Here is a 21,132-nt window from a genome sequence, read left to right as displayed (position 1 = left end):
ACTTTGTAATGACATTAGTCATTTTACCCAAAAATCTACAGCGAAAGAGAGAAAAAAATCATTGTGCGACAAAATTGAAGAAAAAACGCCATTTTGTAAATTTTGGGGGCTTCCGTTTCTACGCAGTAAATTTTTCGGTAAAAATGACACCTTATTATTCTATAGGTCCATACGATTAAAATGATACCCTACTTATTTAGGTTTGATTTTGTCGTACTTCTGGAAAAAAATCATAACTACATGCAGGAAAATGTATACGTTTAAAATTGTTATTTTCTGACCCTTATAACTTTTATTTTTCCGTGTACGGGGTAGTATGAGGGCTCTTTTTGCGCTGTGATCTGACGTTTTTAGTGGTATGAGGTTTGTATTGATCGGACTATCTGATCACTTTTTATTAATTTTTTCATGATATAAAAAAGTGACAAAAAATACGCTATTTTGGATTTTTTTGCGCGAACACCATTGACCGTGCGGTTTATTTAACAATATATTTTTATAATTCAAACATTTCTGCACGCGGCGATATCACATGTTTATTTTTATTTACACAGTTTTTTTTTTTTTTTAAATGGGAAAAGGGGGATGATTTAAACTTTTATTACGGAAGGGGTTAAATGATCTTTCTTCACTTTTTTTTTCCACTTTTTTTTGTGGCCCCGCGTTATAGAACGGGAGCGGACTCAGGGTGTACAGGTACGCCCTCAGTCCTTAAGTCCTTTTTACAGGTCGTGCATCTTAGCAGAACATAAACCCCTTAAGGACCATGGGTTTTCTCAGTTTTGCACTTTCGTTTTTTTCCTCCTCACCTTCTAAAAATCATGGCACTTTCCATTTTCCAAACCCATATGAGGGCTTGTTTTTTTTTGCTCCACCAATGATTGTAATACCATCAATCATTTCACCATAAAATCTACAGCGAAACCCGAAAAAAAAATATTTGTGGCACAAAATAGAAAAAAAAACACAAAAAAAAACTAAATTTTGTAACTTTTGAGGGCCTCCGTTTTTCGCACTGCACTTTTCGGTAAAAATGACATATTGGCCCTGATTTACTAAGAGTGGAGTGTCATTTTCTTACTGTGTTTTAATTCCCTACAATCGTTTTTCCCCACAGTATTTACTGAGGTTTCCCTACAGTTTCCACTTTCCCTACATTTTGTTCTTTTTACACATGCTCTGATCTGTCAGGTTTTCCTCAGCTCAAATCCACCACATTTTCTTTGGATACCTTAGTAAATATGTCGGGTTTTTGTGAAAATGTCGGGACACGGCCCCTTTTGTGGCCACGCCCACTTTCCCAGCGACCACGCCCCTTTTTGTGTTCTCTCAAAAGGAGAGCTAGTCAGGTTTTTTCAATTCTGTTGCACATTCTGGCGCACAACCCGACAAAGCGTGTGGGGTTTACAATAGTAAATCAGGGCCATTGTCTTTATTCTGTAGGTCCATACGGTCACAAAGATACCTAATTTATATAGGATATATTTTATTTTACCATCTAAAAAAAATATATATATAACTACATGCACCAAAATTAGTATGTTTAAAAAATTGTCATCTTCTGACGCCTATAAAACTTTATTTTTTCATATACAGGGATGTGTCACGGCTAATTTTTTGTGCTATGATCTGAAGTTTTTATCTGAACCATTTTTTTTTATGGGACTTTTTGATCGTTTTTTATCAATTTTTTTAGGGTTTCCAAAGTGACCAAAAATACGCAATTTTTTACCTGTAAGCCATTGTCAGTGCGGTTTAATTAACATTTTTACAGTTCAGACATTTACGCATGCGGCGATACCACATATGTTTAATTCACATTTCTTTTCATTTTTATTTTATTTACTTTTTTAACATCAATTTATAGTCCCCATAGGGGACTATTACATGTAATCTTCTGATTGCATACACTGTTCAATGCTATGCTAGCATTGATCAGTGTTATTCATGTTCGATTGTTACAACCTGCAGAGCAGAGCTGGAGTATCCTAGCAACGATCGGACGGCAAAGAGGCAGGTAAGGGACCCCCCCGCCGTCCTCTAAGCTTAGCTCCGCTGAGCTGCCGGATGACATTTTGTTTCTATTTTAGACACCACAATCAACTTTGATTGCGGAGTCTAAGAGGTTAATGCCGGACAACACTGCAATCAGTGATGTCCAGCATTAGCCCGGGCCCAGACTGCTGATAGCTGTCGGGACCACCCCACTATGACTCCATCCGTGTCCCCGCGTGATAGAAGGGGTGCGGGATGAGGGCGTACAGGTACATGTACTGGCTTAAGCAGGGGACACGTCTGGCACTGCATGATTTGAGTCCCTGTCGGCATAATGTGTTACTGATGGTAGCCTTTGTTACTTTGGTCCCGGCTCTCTGCAGGTCATTCACTAGATCCCGCCCCCCGTGTGGTTCTGGGATTTTTGCTCACCGTTCTTGTGATCATTTTGACACCACGGGGTGAGATCTTGCGTGGAGCCCCAGATCGAGGGAGATTATCAGTGGTCTTGTAGGTCTTCCATTTTCTAATAATTGCTCCCAGTTGATTTCTTCCCACCAAGCTGCTTGCCTATTGCAGATTCAGTCTTCCCACCCTGGTGCAGGTCTACAATTTTGTTTCTGGTGTCCTTCGACAGCTCTTTGGTCTTGGCCATAGTGGAGTTGGGAGTGTGACTGTTTGAGGTTGAGGACAGGTGTCTTTTATACTGATAAGTTCAAACAGGTGCCATTAATACAGGTAACGAGTGGAGGACAGAGGAGACTCTTAAAGGGGTATTCCAGGCCAAAACTTTTTTTTATATATCAACTGGCTCCGGAAAGTTAAACAGATTTGTAAATTACTTCTATTAAAAAATCTTAATCCATCCAATAGTTATTAGCTTCTGAAGTTTTCTGTCTAACTGCTCAATGATGATGTCACGTCCCGGGAGCTGTGCATGATGGGAGAATCTCCCCATAGGAACTGCACAGCTCCCGGGACGTGAGTCATCAGAGAGCAGTTAGACAGAAAACTTCAGAAGCTAATAACTATTGGAAGGATTAAGATTTTTTAATAGAAGTAATTTACAAATCTGTTTAACTTTCCGGAGCAAGTTGATATATAAAAAAAAGTTTTGGCCTGGAATACCCCTTTAAAGAAGTTACAGGTCTGTGAGAGCCAGAAATCTTGCTTGTTTGTAGGTGACCAAATACTTATTTTCCACCATAATTTGCAAATAAATTCTTTAAAAAATCTGACAATGTGATGTTATGGATTTTTTTTCTCATTATGGCTCTCATAGTTGAGGTATACCTATGATGAAAATTACAGGCCTCTCTCATCTTTTTAAGTGGGAGAACTTGCACAATTGGTGGCTGACAAAATACTTTTTTTGCCCCACTGTATGTATGTGTGTGTGTGTATATATATATATATATATATATATATATATATATATATATATATATATATGAGATAGATAGATATATTTGTTTTACTTTTCAAAAAGGGGTGCGAATCAAATTTTTTATTAGGGAAGGGGTTAATTCACATGTATAATTATTCTACGGATTAACAGGAGTTGATTTGTGCGGAGAGTGCAGGTGGCTTACCTCACTTCCGTGATACCGACTGATGTGAGGTGCAAATTTGCGTCCCATGCAAAATTGCTTCTGCTCCTCCCCTCAGCTCTCCGAAGAATCCGAAGTTAGAGCTGGGGGGGAGGGCAGAGCGAAGACAGAGCAGGGGGAGAGAGGACGTACACACCTCTCCTCCCTCTGCTTCGCCTGCCTTTGGAGAACGTAGGTTTGCACGGGAAGGGAAGGGGGAGAGAGGAGGTACATATGACTTCATCCTAATTTCCCCTTCTCAGCCCTGCCTGCATTCTATAAAAGGCAGGCTAGAAATCATCCCCAGCAGCATTGTACACAGCACATTCATAGCAGTCAACCCCAGCCCCTGGAATTTGTCTTTCCCGTTGTAGGCCGTGCAAACCTGCATTCAGAGAACGCAGGGGAGACGAGGAGGGAGTCATATGTACCGCCTCTCTCCCCCTGCTCTGCCCGTGCAAACCTGCATTCTCTGAAGGCAGGCTGAGCAGAGGGAGGGGAGATGAGGGAGGCGTGTACGTCCTCTCTCCCCCTGCTCTGTCTTCGCTCTGCCCTCCCCTTAGCTCTAGCTTCGGAGAGCTGAGGGGAGGAGAAAAAGCAATTTTGCATGGGACGCAAATTTGCACCTCACACTGGCGGGACTCCCACTGGCAGGTATTGGATAGGGTATCGGGGACATTTGCACATGCAAATGTCCAGTATCGGTCCCAATACCAGTATCCGTATCGAGACATCCCTAATACTACTATTACATGAGCACTGTCACTTTACAACATATCAATTTTTTTTTTTTTTTTTTAAAGAGACACAAAAGTTTTGATCAGTCAGGGTCTGGGTATTCAGTTTGTGATCGATCACTAAAAAGAGAATTTTGGGATAATCGTGTTCTCTCTCGGCTCGGAGCATGTGACCGAGGTGGACTCCTATAGTAAGCCTGTAGGGACTGTCTGCTGTCACACGCATAGTGGGGAAACACAACGCACCGCTGCACGCTTCTCCCAGTTTGTTCTAGTGATCGGTCAGGGTCTGAACACCAAGACCCCACTGAATAAAAAAAACTTACGTCTTTATGACAGGGTTTTTTAAACAGGGGGCCTCCAGCTGTTGCAAAACTATAATTCTCAGCATGCCCGGACAGACTTTGTCATGCTGGAAGTTGCAGTTTTGCAACAGCTGGAGGCACCCTGGTTGGGAAACTCTGCTCTGATATGTCAATATTTTTTTTTTTTTACAGGGTCACCAATGTATCACCAATGATGCAAACTGCATACTATCCATGGTTAAGAAAAAATAAAATTAAGAGTACCAGCAGTGGGGTCCCCAGCCATCTAACATTCATACATTTATTTAGTTATTTGAAGCCCTCCACAAACATTCATATACCTTTCATTTCATTTTCAGTAGGCAAATGTCATATTTACAGAGGAAATTCATCTGTAGTGTGAAACAAAGACACAGATGTAATAATCCACAACAGTATTTTCTATAAAATAAATAATATACTAATGAAAACCAATAAAAAATAAATAAATCTTCACAGTCCAAATACCACTACATAACCCTAAGCATAGTTACTATGTAAATAAATGCAAAACCAAAAAGAATGCAGGAGAATATTTCAGGGGAGTCAAAATTAAAGTAGCAAAATGAAAAAATAATACGTAAAGAAATTTAAACACAAATAACTTTTATAGCTTAGCCAAGTGTTATATAGTTGAACATTAAGATGCGATCTAATAGGAACTGTACAGTCTAGTGAACATGATAATGTGTATTGATCCAATCCAATTATAATCTATAGTACCACAGCACCATCTGCTGGACAATCATAGTACTTGCAGGAGATGGGACATCACAGAACATTGAATTAAAGGGGTATTCCAGGGTAAACTAACTTAACTATCCTGCCCATTATGAAACGTTGTGTTTGTTCTACAATTACTTGCTTTATGGCTCTGCCACGGATCGTCCACTTTTTCAGCTTTATATGATCCCTCAGGTTCAGCGTTCTGTTCAGGTATTGATGACGCTTGTCTCGAGCCTATCTCACGATCCTTTGTGGCTCGAGACAGAAACTGGTGCCAGGGGGCTTGGGTTTTTCTTGTCTTTCCTGACAAGTCAGCCCCCCCGATAACGTTTGCGGTCCATCTGTACGTCCAGATGTGCCGGCGCTCCCTGCGTCCCCGCATTCTGAAGATTGTCGTAGGAACATACAGATGGACTGCCAACATCATCAGGGGGCTGGCTTGTCAGTAAAGACCAGAAGAAGCCAAGCCTCCGGACACCAGCTGCTGTCTCGAGCCACAAAGGATCCTGGAATAGGCTCGAGACAAGAGTCATCAATACCTGAATGGAACGCTGAACCTGAGCGATCATATAAAGCTGAAAAAGAGGATGATCCATGGCAGAGCCGTACAGCAAGTACATGTAGAGCAAACACAACTTTTCATAATGGACAGGATAGTTAACAGTTAGTTTACCCTTAAATACCCCTATAAAGTTGTAAATATGTTGGGGCCCCCTCTCTAGCCTGCGGCATAACAAGGCAGATATGGCATTCACCTCTGCGGATACTGTGTATATTTGTAGATACACAGTGCACCAAATTAATAGAGCTAGTCACCTATTAAAAACAGACGCAAAAATGCCTAGTGTCTGCATAAACATAAAAAACACCCTCTAATTCCTTACCTATCATTTCTGTCCTGCTGGAGATAACATAAGGTAAAAGGAGATTGGCTTTTACCACCATTCCATGCTGGATATCCTTTAGTCTTTTCTACAGTGAATTGGCAGTGCAGCTCCCTGTCAGTCTGTGCATGGGGACAGGTTTGCTGGTAAAATCTGTCTCCCTTGCTCCCCCGTAGGCTCGCTTTGACCCGGCAATGTGACAAATTGACCCCTAGTACTAGGAAGTGGAGTGTAGCAGAGACAGAGAGTAGCAATAATGGAGGCTGCAGGGTAGCGAGAGAGGTAGGTACAGGTTTTTTTAATTGTTTTTTGGTGGAGTACCCCTCTAAAATGTACCTGGCATTTGCAAAAACGCCAGGTAGGCCATATTTACGGCTATTTATGGCCTAATAATATTATATGTATATTTGTAATATACATTGGTAATAAAAATTTGCAAAATAAAAAACAAAGAAACGGGTATATATTTTTGGGTGAAAAAATTCTGCCCCTGCAGCTATTGCCTGTGTGTCTCTAAGAGGAGACCAAATACAGGAAGTGTGGGTGGACAAGGAGGGCTCTGTGCAGTCTCCTGGCTTGTCAATCATCCTGTTGTGTGAGCTGGGAGCATGTCACAGAGCCCCGCTTGTCCTCCGTGTACAGAGCCCCGCTTGTCCTCCGTGTACAGAGCCCCGCTTGTCCTCCGTGTACAGAGCCCCGCTTGTCCTCCGTGTACAGAGCCCCGCTTGTCCTCCGTGTACAGAGCCCCGCTTGTCCTCCGTGTACAGAGCCCCGCTTGTCCTCCGTGTACAGAGCCCCGCTTGTCCTCCGTGTACAGAGCCCCGCTTGTCCTCCGTGTACAGAGCCCCGCTTGTCCTCCGTGTACAGAGCCCCGCTTGTCCTCCGTGTACAGAGCCCCGCTTGTCCTCCGTGTACAGAGCCCCGCTTGTCCTCCGTGTACAGAGCCCCGCTTGTCCTCCGTGTACAGAGCCCCGCTTGTCCTCAGTGTACAGAGCCCCGCTTGTCCTCAGTGTACAGAGCACCGCTTTTCCTCAGTGTACAGAGCCCTGCTTGTCCTCAGTGATGACGGCCGCCATCAGAGCTGTGCACATGCATACCAGGAAAAATCCACAAGTGCAGTTTGGAAAAATGCTGTCCATCTGATTCCTGATTGACAGCGAGAAACGCGTAGAATCAAGCAAAAGGACTAACAATTACCTCCCCGTCTGTCCAGAAAGAAGATAAGACCGGATCAGTGGAGTAAGAACCATCTATACCGGACCACAGGAGAAGCAAGTACCGGATTACAGGTTTTTAATAGGACCAAATGTCTAGAGGAAAACTGTTATGCTGTGTTTGCAGATGAGGAATAATATAAGTGCAATATACAAGTGCAATATATGAAGGGGACTATGCAATTTAATACCTGAATGTGTGGAATTATATGTTTACAGTGGAGGTGCAATAAGATGATGACTTCCTAACTGGAGATAAATGCACAAAGAGCACATAGCACTTTATATGGTTAAAGACTGAGTTCCTCTGGAGTATATAGCTGCTACTAATGATGTGAAACACAGCACAAAGTATATATATCACATACATGTATGGACATTGTGCAATAAGAAGTGTGTGTTATACAAATTGCCATCTGGGACATAAGCTGCAATAACACAGGACGCAGTGAAAAAATATATGCTGCTAAGGGATTGTGTGCAATATCAATGGCAGAATTCACACGGACTGCGCATTAATAGACTATTGATGCTGCTTAACTATATGGCACTATGTGCAATGCTGTACGCACATAGTGCATAGAAGTAATCCGGTGACTTGGAAAAAGAAATATTAATACCATGGGTGTGAGTATCTAAACACCCATTGTATAAGGATCCTGTTATCTACTGCTTTGGAGTAAATGGTGGCGGCCAGAGTGGTTAATTAATAAATAATTGGTTTAAATTTTAAACAAAGAATTAAAAGTGAAGTTTTAAGTCCCTACATTCATCATTAAATATAAAACACTACATATACACTACACCCTTACACTGTCGCCCTCCTCCCCTCCCCACCAATAAAAATTTAAAAAACGTCTTGTACGTCAGTTTTTCCAAAACGAAGCCTCCAGCTGTTGTAAAACAACAACTCCCAGTATTGCCGGACAGCCATTGACTGTCCAGGCATGTTGGGAGTTTTGCAACAGCTGGAGGCACCCTGTTTAGGGAAAACTGACTTACAGTATTTTTGGTGGAGGAGGCAAGTGTAACGCTTGCATCCGGGTACACCCCTCTAAAAATCCCTAATTTAGGCCTCAAATGCGCATGGCGCTCTCTCACTTCGGAGCCCTGTCGTATTTCTAGGCAACAGTTTAGGGTCACATATGGGGTATTTCCGTACTCTGGAGAAATTTCGCTACAAATTTTTGGTGGCTTTTTCTCCTTATACCCCTTATGAAAAGGTAAAGTTGGGGTCTACACCAGCATGTTAGTGTATTTTTTTTTATTTCTTACACTAACATGCTGGTGTTGCCCCATACTTTTCATTTTCATAAATAGGTAAAAAGGAAAAAGAGACCCCCAATATTTGTAACACAATATCTCCCAAGTATGGAAATACCCAATATGTGGGCGTAAAATGCTCTGCGGGCGCACAACAAGGCTCAGGAGTGAGAGCGCACTATGTACAATTGAGGCCTAAACTGGTGATTTGTTGGTTACAGCGGTTCTGACAAACGCAAAAAAATAAATACCCACATACACCCCTCACGGAACGTAATAAGGAATACAGTGAGCATTTACACCCCACAGGTGACTGACAGAATTTTAGAACAGTGGTCCGTGAAAATTAAAATTTTAATTTTTCCTTTGCTCAGCCCACTGTTACAAAGATCTGTCAAACGCCAGTGGGGTGTAAATGCTCACTGTACCCCTTGTTACGTTTCTTGAGGTGTGTCGTTTCCCAAATAGTGTACCAGGTGGGTATTTTTTGCTTTTCTGGCACCATGGGGGCTTCCTAAATGTGACATGCCCCCATAAAACCCATTTCAGCAAAATTCAGTTTCCAAAAGCCCAATGTCACTCCTTCCCTTCTGAGCCCTCTAGTGCACCCGCAGATAGAAAGATAAATGGTGTTTTAAATTTTGGGGGACATTTTCACCTATTACCTCTTATGAAAATGAAAAAATTGGGGTAACAAGCATTTTAGTGAAAAAAAATAAAATTTTTCATTTTCACGTCCAACTTTATTGAAAATTCGTCAAACACCTGTGGGGTGTTAAGGCTCACTGTACCCCTTGTTACGTTCCTTGAGGGGTGTAGTTTCCCAAATAGTATGGCATGTGGGGTGTTTTTTGCTGTTCTGGCACCTTGGGGCTTCCTAAATGAGACATGCCTTGCAAAAACCATTTCAGCTACATTTGCTCTCCAAAATCCCATTGTCGCTCCTTCTCTTCTGAGCCCCCTAGTGCACCCACAAAGCACTTTACATCCACATATGAGGTATTTCCTTACTCAAGAGAAATTGGGTTACATATTTTGGGGGGCTTTTTCTCCATTTACCCCTTTTAAAAATAAAAAATATGGGTCTACAAGAACATGTTAGTGTAAAGAAATGAAGATTTTGAATTTTCGCCTCCACTTTTCTGCTATTCCTGTGAAACACTTAAATGGTTAACAAACTTTCTGAATGTCATTTTGAATACGTTGAGGGGTGCAGTTTTCATAATGGGGTCCATTATGGGGTATTTATAACAAAGACCCTCAAATTCACTTAAAAACTGAACTGGTCCCTGAAAAATTCAGATTTCGAAATTTGCTTGAAAAATTGGAAAATTGCTGCTGAACTTTGAAGCCCTCTGATGTCTTCCAAAAGTAAAAACATCTCAACTTTATGATGTCAATATTACATAGACATATTGTTTATGTGAATCAATATATCATTTTTTTGGAATGTCTATTTTTCTTACATGCAGAGAGCTTCAAAGTTATTAAAAGGCAAACTTTTCACATTTTTCAGGAAATATTTGAATTTTTCACCAGGAAATGATGCAAGTATTGACGGAAATTTACCACTGACATAAAGTAGACTATATCACGAAAAAACTCACTTTGAATCAAATTCATAAGTACAAGCATCTCAGAGTTATTAATGCTTAAAGGGACAGTGGTCAGATGTGCAAAAAATGCTCTGGTCCTTAGGGTCAAAATGGGCTCCGTCCCCAAGGGGTTAATGGCAGACATCAGCGCTATCCCAGATGTCTGCAATTACCGGCCGCTCCGTGGTTACTGACAGCCGCCGGGACCCGTCGTGAATGAAGAGAGAGCAGCTTCTACGGCACATGTCCATAAGGGGTTAAAGAGGACCTTTCACCCCTCCCCATCAAACAACAATTCTGGAGCAAACTGTCTCAGAACTTTGTGTTGTACTTAAAGGGGTACTCTGGTGCTTAGACATCTTATCCCCTATCCAAAGGACAGGGGATAAGATGCCTGATCGCGGGAGTCCCGCCGCTGGGGACCCACGTGATCTTGGACGCGGCACCCCATTTGTAATCAGTCCCCAGAGCATGTTCGCTCCGGGTCTGATTACCAGCGACTACAGGGCCGACGGCGTGTGACGTCACTCTCCGCCTACGGGAGGGGGCGCGATAGCCGTCACGCCCCCTCCCATAGGTTTGCATTGAGGGGCGGAGCGTGACGTCACACGGGGGGAGAAGGCGTGATGTCACACGCCGTCAGCCCTGTGGTCGCCGGTAATCGGACTGATTACAAACGGGGTGCCGCGTGCAAGATCACGGGGGTCCCCAGTGGCGGGACTCCCCCAATTAGGCATCTTATCCCCTATCCTTTGGATAGGGGATAAGATGTCTAAGCACCGGAGAACCCCTTTAATTTGTGTTTTCTCTGCTATTTCTATTTATGAAATGTATGGATAAGCTAACACAACTGTCCTTATACAGAGTGATATTGTCCAACTAGAGCTGACAGTATCTGACTGTGTAAGGACACACACTATTGACAGGAGAAAGGTAACATTTAATTGTCAATATAAAAAAATTACAGAAACAGGACAATGTAGAATTCTTGGAAATATGTTCCATATAGTCTTATTTCACAGGAAGTAAATTTCGCAAAATAAATAGGTCAGAAGATATAACAATTCCTCTTTCACAACCTATTAGAACTGCAGATTTCTTTAAAGAAATGAAATTCCGATATATAGATATCCGCTGAATCCAGACAGTAACAAGATGTCTCTAAAATACACAATTAGGGGGACATGTATCATTTCCAGTGTATAATAGAAGTTTTTTACCCCTCTGCCTGTTGTCTAAATTTGGTGCAGCTGCGTTAAATTTCTTGTGCAGCTACTTTCTTGAATTGCGTTTAAATTTAGAATTCTCCTCAGAGCATAAATTTACACCGCAGCTCTATTTAGTAGGAGCTTTGTCTGCAGTGTATCTGCACCTAAACAGTAAGTGTGTCCTCGTTATTAGTTTTAGAATTTTTTTTCTTCATTATGTAGCGTTTTAATCTCACAATAATACCACTTTTTGCACCCAATTATAACACATCAATTATACCAATGTCCTTATTCTTCATTTAACATCTGTGACACCCCTGTGCAAATCACCTCAAATGTACATGGTGCACTCTACCTTATGGGCCTTGTTGTGAGCCCGCAGAGCACTTTGCGCCCACATATGTGGTATCTCCGTACTCTGGCTAAATTGTGTCCCAAAAAATGGGGATCTTTTTTTCCCCATTTACCTCTTGTGAAAATGTAAAGTATGCGGCAACACCAGCATGTCAGTGTAAATAATTTTATTTTTATACACTAACATACTGGTGTAGACTCCAACTGTTCTTTTTCATAATGGGTAAAGGGAGAAAAAGCCCCCCAAAACCAAGGCAATTTCTCCCGAGTACGGCGATACCCCATATGTGACCCTAAAATGTTGCCTTGAAATACGACAGGGCTCCAAAGTGAGAGAGCACCATGCGCATTTGAGGCCTAAATTAGGGTTTTGCATAGGGGTGGACATAGGGGTATTCTATGCCAGTGTTTCCCAAACAGGGTGCCTCCAGCTGTTTCAAAACTCCCAACATGCCTGGACAGTCAATGGCTGTCCGGCAATACTGGGAGTTGTTGTTTTGCAACAGCTGGAGGCTCCATTTTGGAAACAGTGCCGTACCAGATGTTCATATTTATTGGGGAGGGGAGGGGGGGCTGTGTAGCGGTATGTGTATATATAGTGTTTTTTACTTATTTTATTTAAGTGTAGTGTGTTTTTAGGGTACAGTCACACGGGCGGGGGTTGACAGCGAGTTTGCTGCATCTCAATCTTGCAGCACTCCCTGTAAACCTCTGCCCATGTGAGTGTACCCTGTCCATTCACAATGGGGGGGGGGGGGGGGGGGGGGGGGGAACATCCAGCTGTTGCAAAACTACAACTCCGAGCATGCCCTTTGGCTGTCCGTGCATGCTGGGAGTTGTAGTTTTGCAACAGCTGGAGGCACACTGGTTGCAAAACACATGAAAGTTTTTTACTTAACTTAGTGTTTCCAAACCAGTGTGCCTCCAGCTGTTGCACAACTTCAATTCCCAGCATGCATGGTCTGTCAGTGCATGCTGGGCGTTATAGTTTGGAGGCACAGCTGGAGGCACACGGGTTGGGAAAAAGAGTTAGGAAACAAACAATGTTTCCCAACTAGTGTGCCTCCAGCTGTTGCAAAACTATAATTCCCAGCATGGCCAGACATGCTGGAAGTTGTATTTCGGCAATATCTGAAGGGTCAGATGTTGACAAACTACAACTCCCAGCATGCTTGGGCAGTCTGGGCATGCTGGGAGTTGTAGTTTTGCAACAGCTGGAGGTCCACAGATTGTAGGCCACTGTAAAATGGTCTCCAATCTGTGGTCTTCCAGATGTTACAGAACTACAACTCCCAGCATGCCTCGACAGAGTGGGCATGCTGAGATTTGTAATTTTGGAACATCTGGAGGAGCACAGATTGGAGACCATTATACAGTGGTCTCCAAACTGTGGCCCTCCAGATGTTGCAAAACTACAACTCCCAGCATGCCCAGAAAGCCAAAGGCTTTTGAAACTCCCAGAGGCAGCAGTGAGATCGCTTTACGGCGATCTCACTGCTGCCAATGAAGATGCCGCCCTGCTGCTGCAAACTCACCACCGGGGATGCACCATCTCCAGGACCACGTGAGGACGCCGCTCGCACCGGGACCGCTCGGGACACCGCATGGCCGGGTAAGTGACGCCGGGGGACGGGTAAGGGACACTTAGCAGAGCGGTGTGTGTCCCGATCCCCGTGATCCGGACTCACACACCGCGCTGCTAAGTATTCTCATAGCGAAACGCTGCTATCAGCTAGTCAGATTTGACTAGCTAATAGCAGCGATCGCTGGGGGGGGGGGGTGGGAAGAAACCCCCCGTGGTCACATGGTAAGATAGCTGGATATCAGTGATAGCCACCATCTTACCGGGTGATGGGAAAAGTAGTAAATTTTAAAAATAAAAGGAGAATGATCTACAGTGTTAAGTGGATTACAAAGCTATTTTAATGTGACGGAGCTTGTTCAATGATAAGTTATCAAACATTTCCTATGTAAATGTATTAAATTGTTGGATCATAAAATAACAATATACAAGTGATCTAATTAATAACTGAACTGTAAACAAATATTCTATATGCAAATTATTTTAAAAGTGCTTTGGAATAACCAAGGGGTAAAAAGCAATATAAAGCAAACCAAAGGAGGAATTGAGATAGGAAAGTGAAAAGATTCTGGTGGTTCCTTAGTAGAACTTTCCTTCAGGAATAGAAAGGATTTCGCTACGTGCAGTTAAAGTTGATTCAGCCACATCTGGAGGACATGCTCTACCAAAACTTGTGCAAAAAAATGCGCAAAAAAATACACACAAAACAGGGGTAAAATCTTTGATACATGTCCCCCTATGACCCTCTGATCAGGGGTTGTCTGACCGCTGGGCATCTTTACAGTTTCTGAGCATATGGCAGCACTGCAGCCCCTTCATACTTTCAGTGGGTGGCTGGGAGCGCCTCAGTAGACAGACCTAAAATATAGTTCCACTTGGCTGCCATTGTCAGGATTGGTCGGGGTCCCAGCAGTCAGACTACTGCCAATCAAAAAGTGAAGGCTCATCGTAGACAATGCGAATAAGGCTTAAACCCCACAACATATTGGTTAACAATCCAAGACCCACATGTGCACAATCTGGAGCAGAAATCAGATGCAAACTATTGCCCCCACATTGCCCTACTGATCACGTAGGAGGAGTACATTACTTTAAAAAATAAATAAAAGGGAAGGTAAAGATGGAGAATCAATGGAGAACCAAAGCAAGGTAATCTAGTAATCTGCTGGTGTGGAAGGCTCTCTCACGCATTATGGAGGAGAGGAAAGAATGACATTTCAGTTTCAGAAGCTTTTACACAGTCTTTGTCATTTAAAATAAATAAAGCAAACTTTTGACATGCCACCGAGCCATGTCAAAAGTTTTGGCCAGTCTGGGTCTCAGAGCTGAGACCTCTACTGATTAAAAGAATGAGGGGAGAGAAGTGCTCAGCTGTGTGGTTTACTCCCCAGCTTGCAGCGATCTCCGTCTGTCAGCCCCATTATAAGTGTATGAGGCCGTCCAGAGAAGCTGCAAGCTAGGGAGTGAAGCGCACAGCTGAGCACTTCTCCCCACTCCTGCAGTCTCAGGACTTAACTGGTCAGTCAAAACTAAACACATGAAAAATTGTTTTTTTTTCCCTTTATAAACGAAAGGGACACTATAATACAAGGCATAAGGCATTTTATTGTGTACGCCAGGAGCGCTATCCAGAGTGAATGGAATTGTTGGTAAAATAGTGGGCATGCTCTAGACCTTAAAGCATGCCCACACAGAAAAGCTTATGTGTATACAAACATGGTCTTAAATTCCTTTTTACACACAGCAGGAGCTCAAACACACACACACACACACACACATATATATACTATATAATACTACACACACACATATATACTATATAATACTATACACACACATATATACAAATACTATATAAAAGTACACCCATGGACAAGTGGTGTTTTTAAGAGTCATTCGCATTCACCTGCAGGCGTTGATGTAATCCTTCCTGTGCTCCAGGAGAAAATCCTTCAGCTTTCCAATATTATTAATCTAAAAAGGAAAAAGAAACAGAAAAGATGAGCCATAACGCACACAGATATAGGACCACCAACCCATGCAGTTACATACTTGCTTTTTCTCCACTAGAGAGTTTTCCAAGTATGCACAGTGACTGACAAGTGGAGGAGCACATAGTTGCAAACGGCTCAACTATTATAAGGTCATTCTAGGTCTATGTGTAGGACCGAATTTATCTCAACATGGAGGGGACCCCTGCCTTGCTGGATGAGGAGAATCACTGGGGAAGAAGCTCAAACAAACAGCTCTATTTTTTCAATTCTGTACAAGTTAAAGGAAAATGCTATGTAAATGTGAAAGAAATAAAACTGTATCCAATCTAGATCAGTGTTTCCCAACCAGGGTGCCTCCAGATGTTGCAAAACTACAACTCCCAGCATGCCTGGACAGCCTTCGGCTGTCCAGGCATGCTGGGAGTTGTAGTTTTGCAACATCTGGAGGCACCCTGGTTGGGAAACACTGATCTAGACAATGCTCTATGAGCCAACCAGCCCATGCTCCACACTGAAAAGGTGTCCACATCCAAAACTGCATTCATGTATTTTGAAAAAATGCAACTTGGATCCAGCAATTGCAAGTAAAATCACGGACTTCTTTTATTTAAGTTGTGTAAACATGGAAGATAAGAATTGCAGGACAGTCATAACCGACAGGTTTCTGACACCTGGGTACCCTTAGTCATGTATCTGCCCATAGCAGCCAATAAGATTCCAGCTTGCATTTTCAAAATGGCCTCTGAAAAATAAAAGCTGGAATCTGCTTCACTGTCCATCTGCACATGGGTTGATAAATCTCCCTCACTGTATATTAGAACGCTGTAAAAATTTTCATTTACCGTATTTTTCGCCGTATAAGACGCACTTTTTCTTCCCCAAAACTGGGGGGAAAAAGTCGGTGCGTCTTATACGGCGAATACACCCCTATCGCGGCGGTCCCTGCGGCCATCAACGGCCGGGACCCGCGGCTAATACAGGACATCACTGATCGCGGTGATGCCCTGTATTAACCCTTCAGACACGGCGATCAAAGCTGACCACCGCGTCTGAAGGGAAAGTGGAAAGTGGGTTAGTGCTTACAGGACACCGGGAGGGACCTTACCTGCCTCCTCGGTGTTTTCTCCGTTCAGGGATCCCCTGTATGGCCGGCGCTCTCCTTCCTCGTCATCACGTACGTGCATCGGCGTGCGTAACGACGTGATGGCGGCGACGGAGAGCGAGCATACCTGGCCGGCAGCAGAGACGTTCCGGAGCGACGGGGACACGGTGACAGCGATGGAGCGACATCCAGGGCAGCGGTGACGGGTCCGGAGCGGCGGGAACACGCGAGTATTACCTCCTATGCAGTGGTCTTCAATCTGCGGACCTCCAGATGTTGCAAAACTACAACTCCCAGCATGCCCGGACAGCCAACGGCTGTCCGGGCATGCTGGGAGTTGTAGTTTTGCAACATCTGGAGGTCCGCAGATTGAAGACCACTATTGGGTTCAAAATCTTTATTTTTTTAGATTTTGCCCCTAAAAATTAAATGCTGATTTGTGCCATTCTCCTTTATTATAAAGATCTGTTTGCTGTAGTTATTTAGACCATACTAAGTAGGAAACCCAATCATCTGAATTTGTTGTTCTACAAAAACACTAACTGAAAAAATACAAACAAACTGATACAACTATAAAAGCCACCATCACGATGGCAAATCTCCTGAGTGCGTGAAATGAATCTGACCACTAGATGGCAGCAGAGCACGAAATGTCGGTTTTATATAAAAACTATCCATTGTCCAACTTCATAACGGCTACGGAGTTCTTAGGCTGGGTTCACATGTATCCGGTGATGCGGCTCAGTGAACCCAGCTGAAAAATTGCCGCAACATCTAGCAGTCAATAGTCGTTCCCCTGTCCGGTGCCCTGCACACTGTCTGGCAATCCGGTGTCCCAATTTAAGCGCCAGATAAATGTGAAGTATTTTATTCAAATATCAGTTCTACCATCAGTTTTCTTTGGATTTTTATTTTTTATTTTTTTTACAGCGTTGAAGGAAAATGGATCGCCGGATATATGCGAAAGGGAAGGAATCTGGAGAAGCTGCTCATAGCAGCCAGAAGACTGATCTGATCCACTATTGCACCAGCCATACTAACAGGTCGAAGAAGTTCTGCTATTCAAAGTCCTTGTTCTCAACAGTCCAGGAAAAAAGCACTCCTCGATCTCTGCATTCCAGGAATAGAGCACTCCATTAATCGCTTCAGTGAATATAGAGCACCTCAAATCTCAGCAGTGCAGGGACACAGCAACTTATGACCTCCACAATAAAAAATTAAAAAAAATAAAAAAAGCAGCGCGCCAATCTCATAAGTTCAGGAATACAGCACCCGAGATCTGTGCAATCCAGAAAAGCAGCAGTTCTCTAATGTCTAGCACAGTGTTTCTCAACCAGAGTGCCTCCAGCTTTTGCAAAACTACTACTCCAAGCCTTCGGCTGTCCGGGCATGCTGGGAGTTGTAGTTTTGCAACAGGTGGAGGCACACTGGTTGGCAAACTCTGGTCTAGCACCATGAATTTAGTCTTCTGGAAACAGTCAACATTGTTAATATTAATTTATATATATAAATGTATATATTTATTTATACGTCATATTATATATTTAAAGGGGTATTCCAGGAAAAATTGGTATATTACTTCTATTAAAAATATCTTAATCCTTCCAGTAGTACCGGTTCATACCGAATACCGAAATTTTTTTCCTGCACGATATGAATTTTTGCCCATACCGCAATACCGGTTGTTCCCCTCCCCTCCTCGAATGAATGAATTATCCGCCGCAGCACGCTGTCTACACATCGGGGAACTAATCATATGTGACCCGCGAGAGCTGTTCTGCTTTTCTTCTGCCCCCCAATGAATTATCAGCTGCACTGTCTCCACATCATGTCACCCGCGTGCGCTCCTCTGCTCATAGTTACATAGTTACATAGTTACATAGTTAGTACGGTCGAAAAAAGACATATGTCCATCAAGTTCAACCAGGGAATTAAGGGGTAGGGGTGTGAGTTGGGGGCCCCTGGCGCTAGAAATCTGTACCACAAATAATGTTGCCCGGGCTGCAAAAATAAACAAAATAAACTTTAAATCACCTTCCAACGTTCCCGACCTCACGATCCCTCCGCTGCAGTCCTGGGGATGGGAACGTCACTGAGCTGTCAGCCTATCACCGGCCGCAGCGATGTCCCGCCTTGGCTGCTGATAGGCTAAGCGCACTGTCATGTAAGTAGCAGGCCTTCTTCATACATGACAGCGCGCTCAGCCTATCACCGGCAGCAGCGATGTCCTCCCCGGCCGATGATAGGCTAGCGGCTCTGTGACTTTCCCATCCCAAGGAAACAGCAGGAGGACCGCAGTGCAGGACAATGAAGACGGTACCAGAGACCGGAAAACGTTATTTGTAGTACAGTACAGATTTTTTGCACCGGCGGCCCGCAACTCATAGGAGGATGAGCAGAGGAGCACTTGCGGTGACATCATGTGGGGACAGCGCAGCTAATAATTCATTGGGGGGGGGGGGGGGGTTGGAAGAGAAGCGGTGCCCAGGACACATGGGGGGGGGGGGGGGGGGGAAATACCGTTAAATACCATGGAACCGCCATTACTTACAAAAATACTGTGATACACGTTTTAGCTCATTCAGCCGAGCTCTACCTTCCAGTTCTTACCAGCTGCTGAAGTTGAGTTGTTGTTTTATTTCTGACAACAGTGCTCTCTGCTGACACCTCTGCTTGCCTCAGGAACTGTCCGAAGCATTAGAGGTTTGCTATGGGGATTTGCTCCTACTCTGGACAGTTCCTGAGACAAGCAGAGGTGTCAGAGAGCACTGTTGTCAGACCAAAAAGAACAACTCAACTTCAGCAGCTGATAATTACTGGAAGGATTAAAAATTTTTAATAGAAGTAATTTACAAATCTGTTTAACTTTCTGGAGCCAGTTGATAATAAAAAATAAAAATAAAAATCCAACCCGGAATACCCCTTTAACCCCTTGGGGACGCAGCCCATTATTGCCCTAAGGATGGGAGCATTTTTTTTTGCAATCTGACCACTATCACTTTATGCATTAATAACTCTGGAATGCTTTTACTTATAAATTTGATTCCAAGATAGTTTTTTCTTGACATATTCTACTTTATGTTCGTGATAAATTTACGTCGATACTTGCATAATTTCTTGGTGAAAAATTTCTAAATTAAAAATTTAGCATTTTTCTAACTTTGAAGCTCTCTGCTTGTAAGTAGAGATGAGCGAACTTACAGTAAATTCGATTCGTCACAAACTTCTCGGCTCGGCAGTTGATGTCTTATCCTGCATAAATTAGCTCAGCTTTCAGGTGCTCCCGTGGGCTGGAAAAGGTGGATACAGTCCTAGGAGACTCTTTCCTAGGACTGTATCCACCTTTTCCAGCCCACCGGAGCATCTGAAAGCTGAACTAATTCACGCAGGATAAGTCATCAACTGCCGAGCCGAGAAGTTTGGAGGCCATGTGCAGTGGACCCCCCCCCCCCACCACATATGACCCTATTTTGGAAACTACACCCCTCACAGAATTTAATAAGGGGTGCAGTGAGCATTTACACCCCACTGGAATTTGACAGATATTTGGAACAGTGGGCTGTGCAAATGAAAAATCACATTTTTCATTTTCACAGACGACTGTTCAAAAAATCTGTCAGACACCTGTGGGGTGCAAATGCTCACTGTACCCCTAATAACATTTTGTGAGGGGTGTAGTTTCCAACATGGGGTCACATGCGGAGGAGGTCCACTGTTCTGGCACTACGGGGACCTTCTAAACACACATGGCCTTCAATTCCAGCCTAATTCTCTCTCAAAAAGCCCAATGGCGCCCCTTTTCTTTGGAGTATTGCAGTTTGCCCAAAGAGCACTTAACATCCACATATGGGGTATGTTCTTACTCAGAAAAATATGGTGTTACAAATTTGGGGGGGGGATTTTTTCCTCTTACCCCTTGTGAAAATGAAAAATTTGGGGTAACACCAGCATGGAAAACATTTTTTTATTTTTATTTTCATGTCCAACTTTAACGAAAAATTGTCAAAGACCTGTGGGGTGTTAAGGCTTACTATACCCCTTGTTACGTTCCGTATACAGTGGTCTCCAAACTGTGGCCCTCCAGATGTTACAAAACTACAACTCCCAGCCTGCCCAGAAGGCCACAGTGAAGATCACTTACTGGCGATCTTCACTGCAGCCTCCTCCACCGCCGCACTCCTCCTGCCACCGCTGCTCCAGGATGCCGCCGCCGGCCCAGGTAAGCCGGCCATACTCCCCCCCACTCTGCCCGGACTTCGAGCGAGGGAAATGAACTCTAATCCCCCTGCCCCCAACTGCAATTGGTGGTTGTACTGACCGACTAATGGCAGGGGATAGGAGGAGGTGGCAACACTGCCACCTTGCTCCTATCCTATAGGATGGTCGGAGCCGTCTCTGACAGCTACGATCATTTTTATTTTCCGGGCGATCAGGTCACCAGTGACCCGATTGGCCTGGATTGCCGCAAATCGCTGGTCTGAATTGACTAGCGATTTGCGGAGATCGCCGACATGGGGGGTCTCAGGACCCCCCTAGGCATTGCCA

The 21,132-nt window shown here is 43.6% G+C and overlaps 1 protein-coding gene and 1 long non-coding RNA gene across 2 annotated transcripts in view; one reads left to right on the top strand and one right to left on the bottom strand.

Annotated features, from left to right (window-relative positions):
- Nucleotides 1-17,787, top strand: part of LOC130354412 (uncharacterized) — a 97,010-nt gene extending 79,223 nt beyond the window's left edge. The window contains exons 3-4 of the long non-coding RNA XR_008888444.1: nucleotides 7,489-7,564; nucleotides 17,518-17,787. This is a non-coding gene — a long non-coding RNA (uncharacterized LOC130354412). The remainder of the gene's footprint in view (nucleotides 1-7,488; nucleotides 7,565-17,517) is intronic.
- Nucleotides 1-21,132, bottom strand: part of STX18 (syntaxin 18) — a 211,789-nt gene that overhangs the window by 97,212 nt on the left and 93,445 nt on the right. The window contains exon 2 of the mRNA XM_056555133.1: nucleotides 15,398-15,465. Coding sequence (XP_056411108.1) covers nucleotides 15,398-15,465 — 68 coding nt within the window. The remainder of the gene's footprint in view (nucleotides 1-15,397; nucleotides 15,466-21,132) is intronic.

The sequence above is a fragment of the Hyla sarda genome, chromosome 1 (assembly GCF_029499605.1).
Source record: "Hyla sarda isolate aHylSar1 chromosome 1, aHylSar1.hap1, whole genome shotgun sequence".
NCBI lineage: Eukaryota > Metazoa > Chordata > Amphibia > Anura > Hylidae > Hyla > Hyla sarda.
This window is presented reverse-complemented; position numbering and strand designations above follow the sequence as displayed.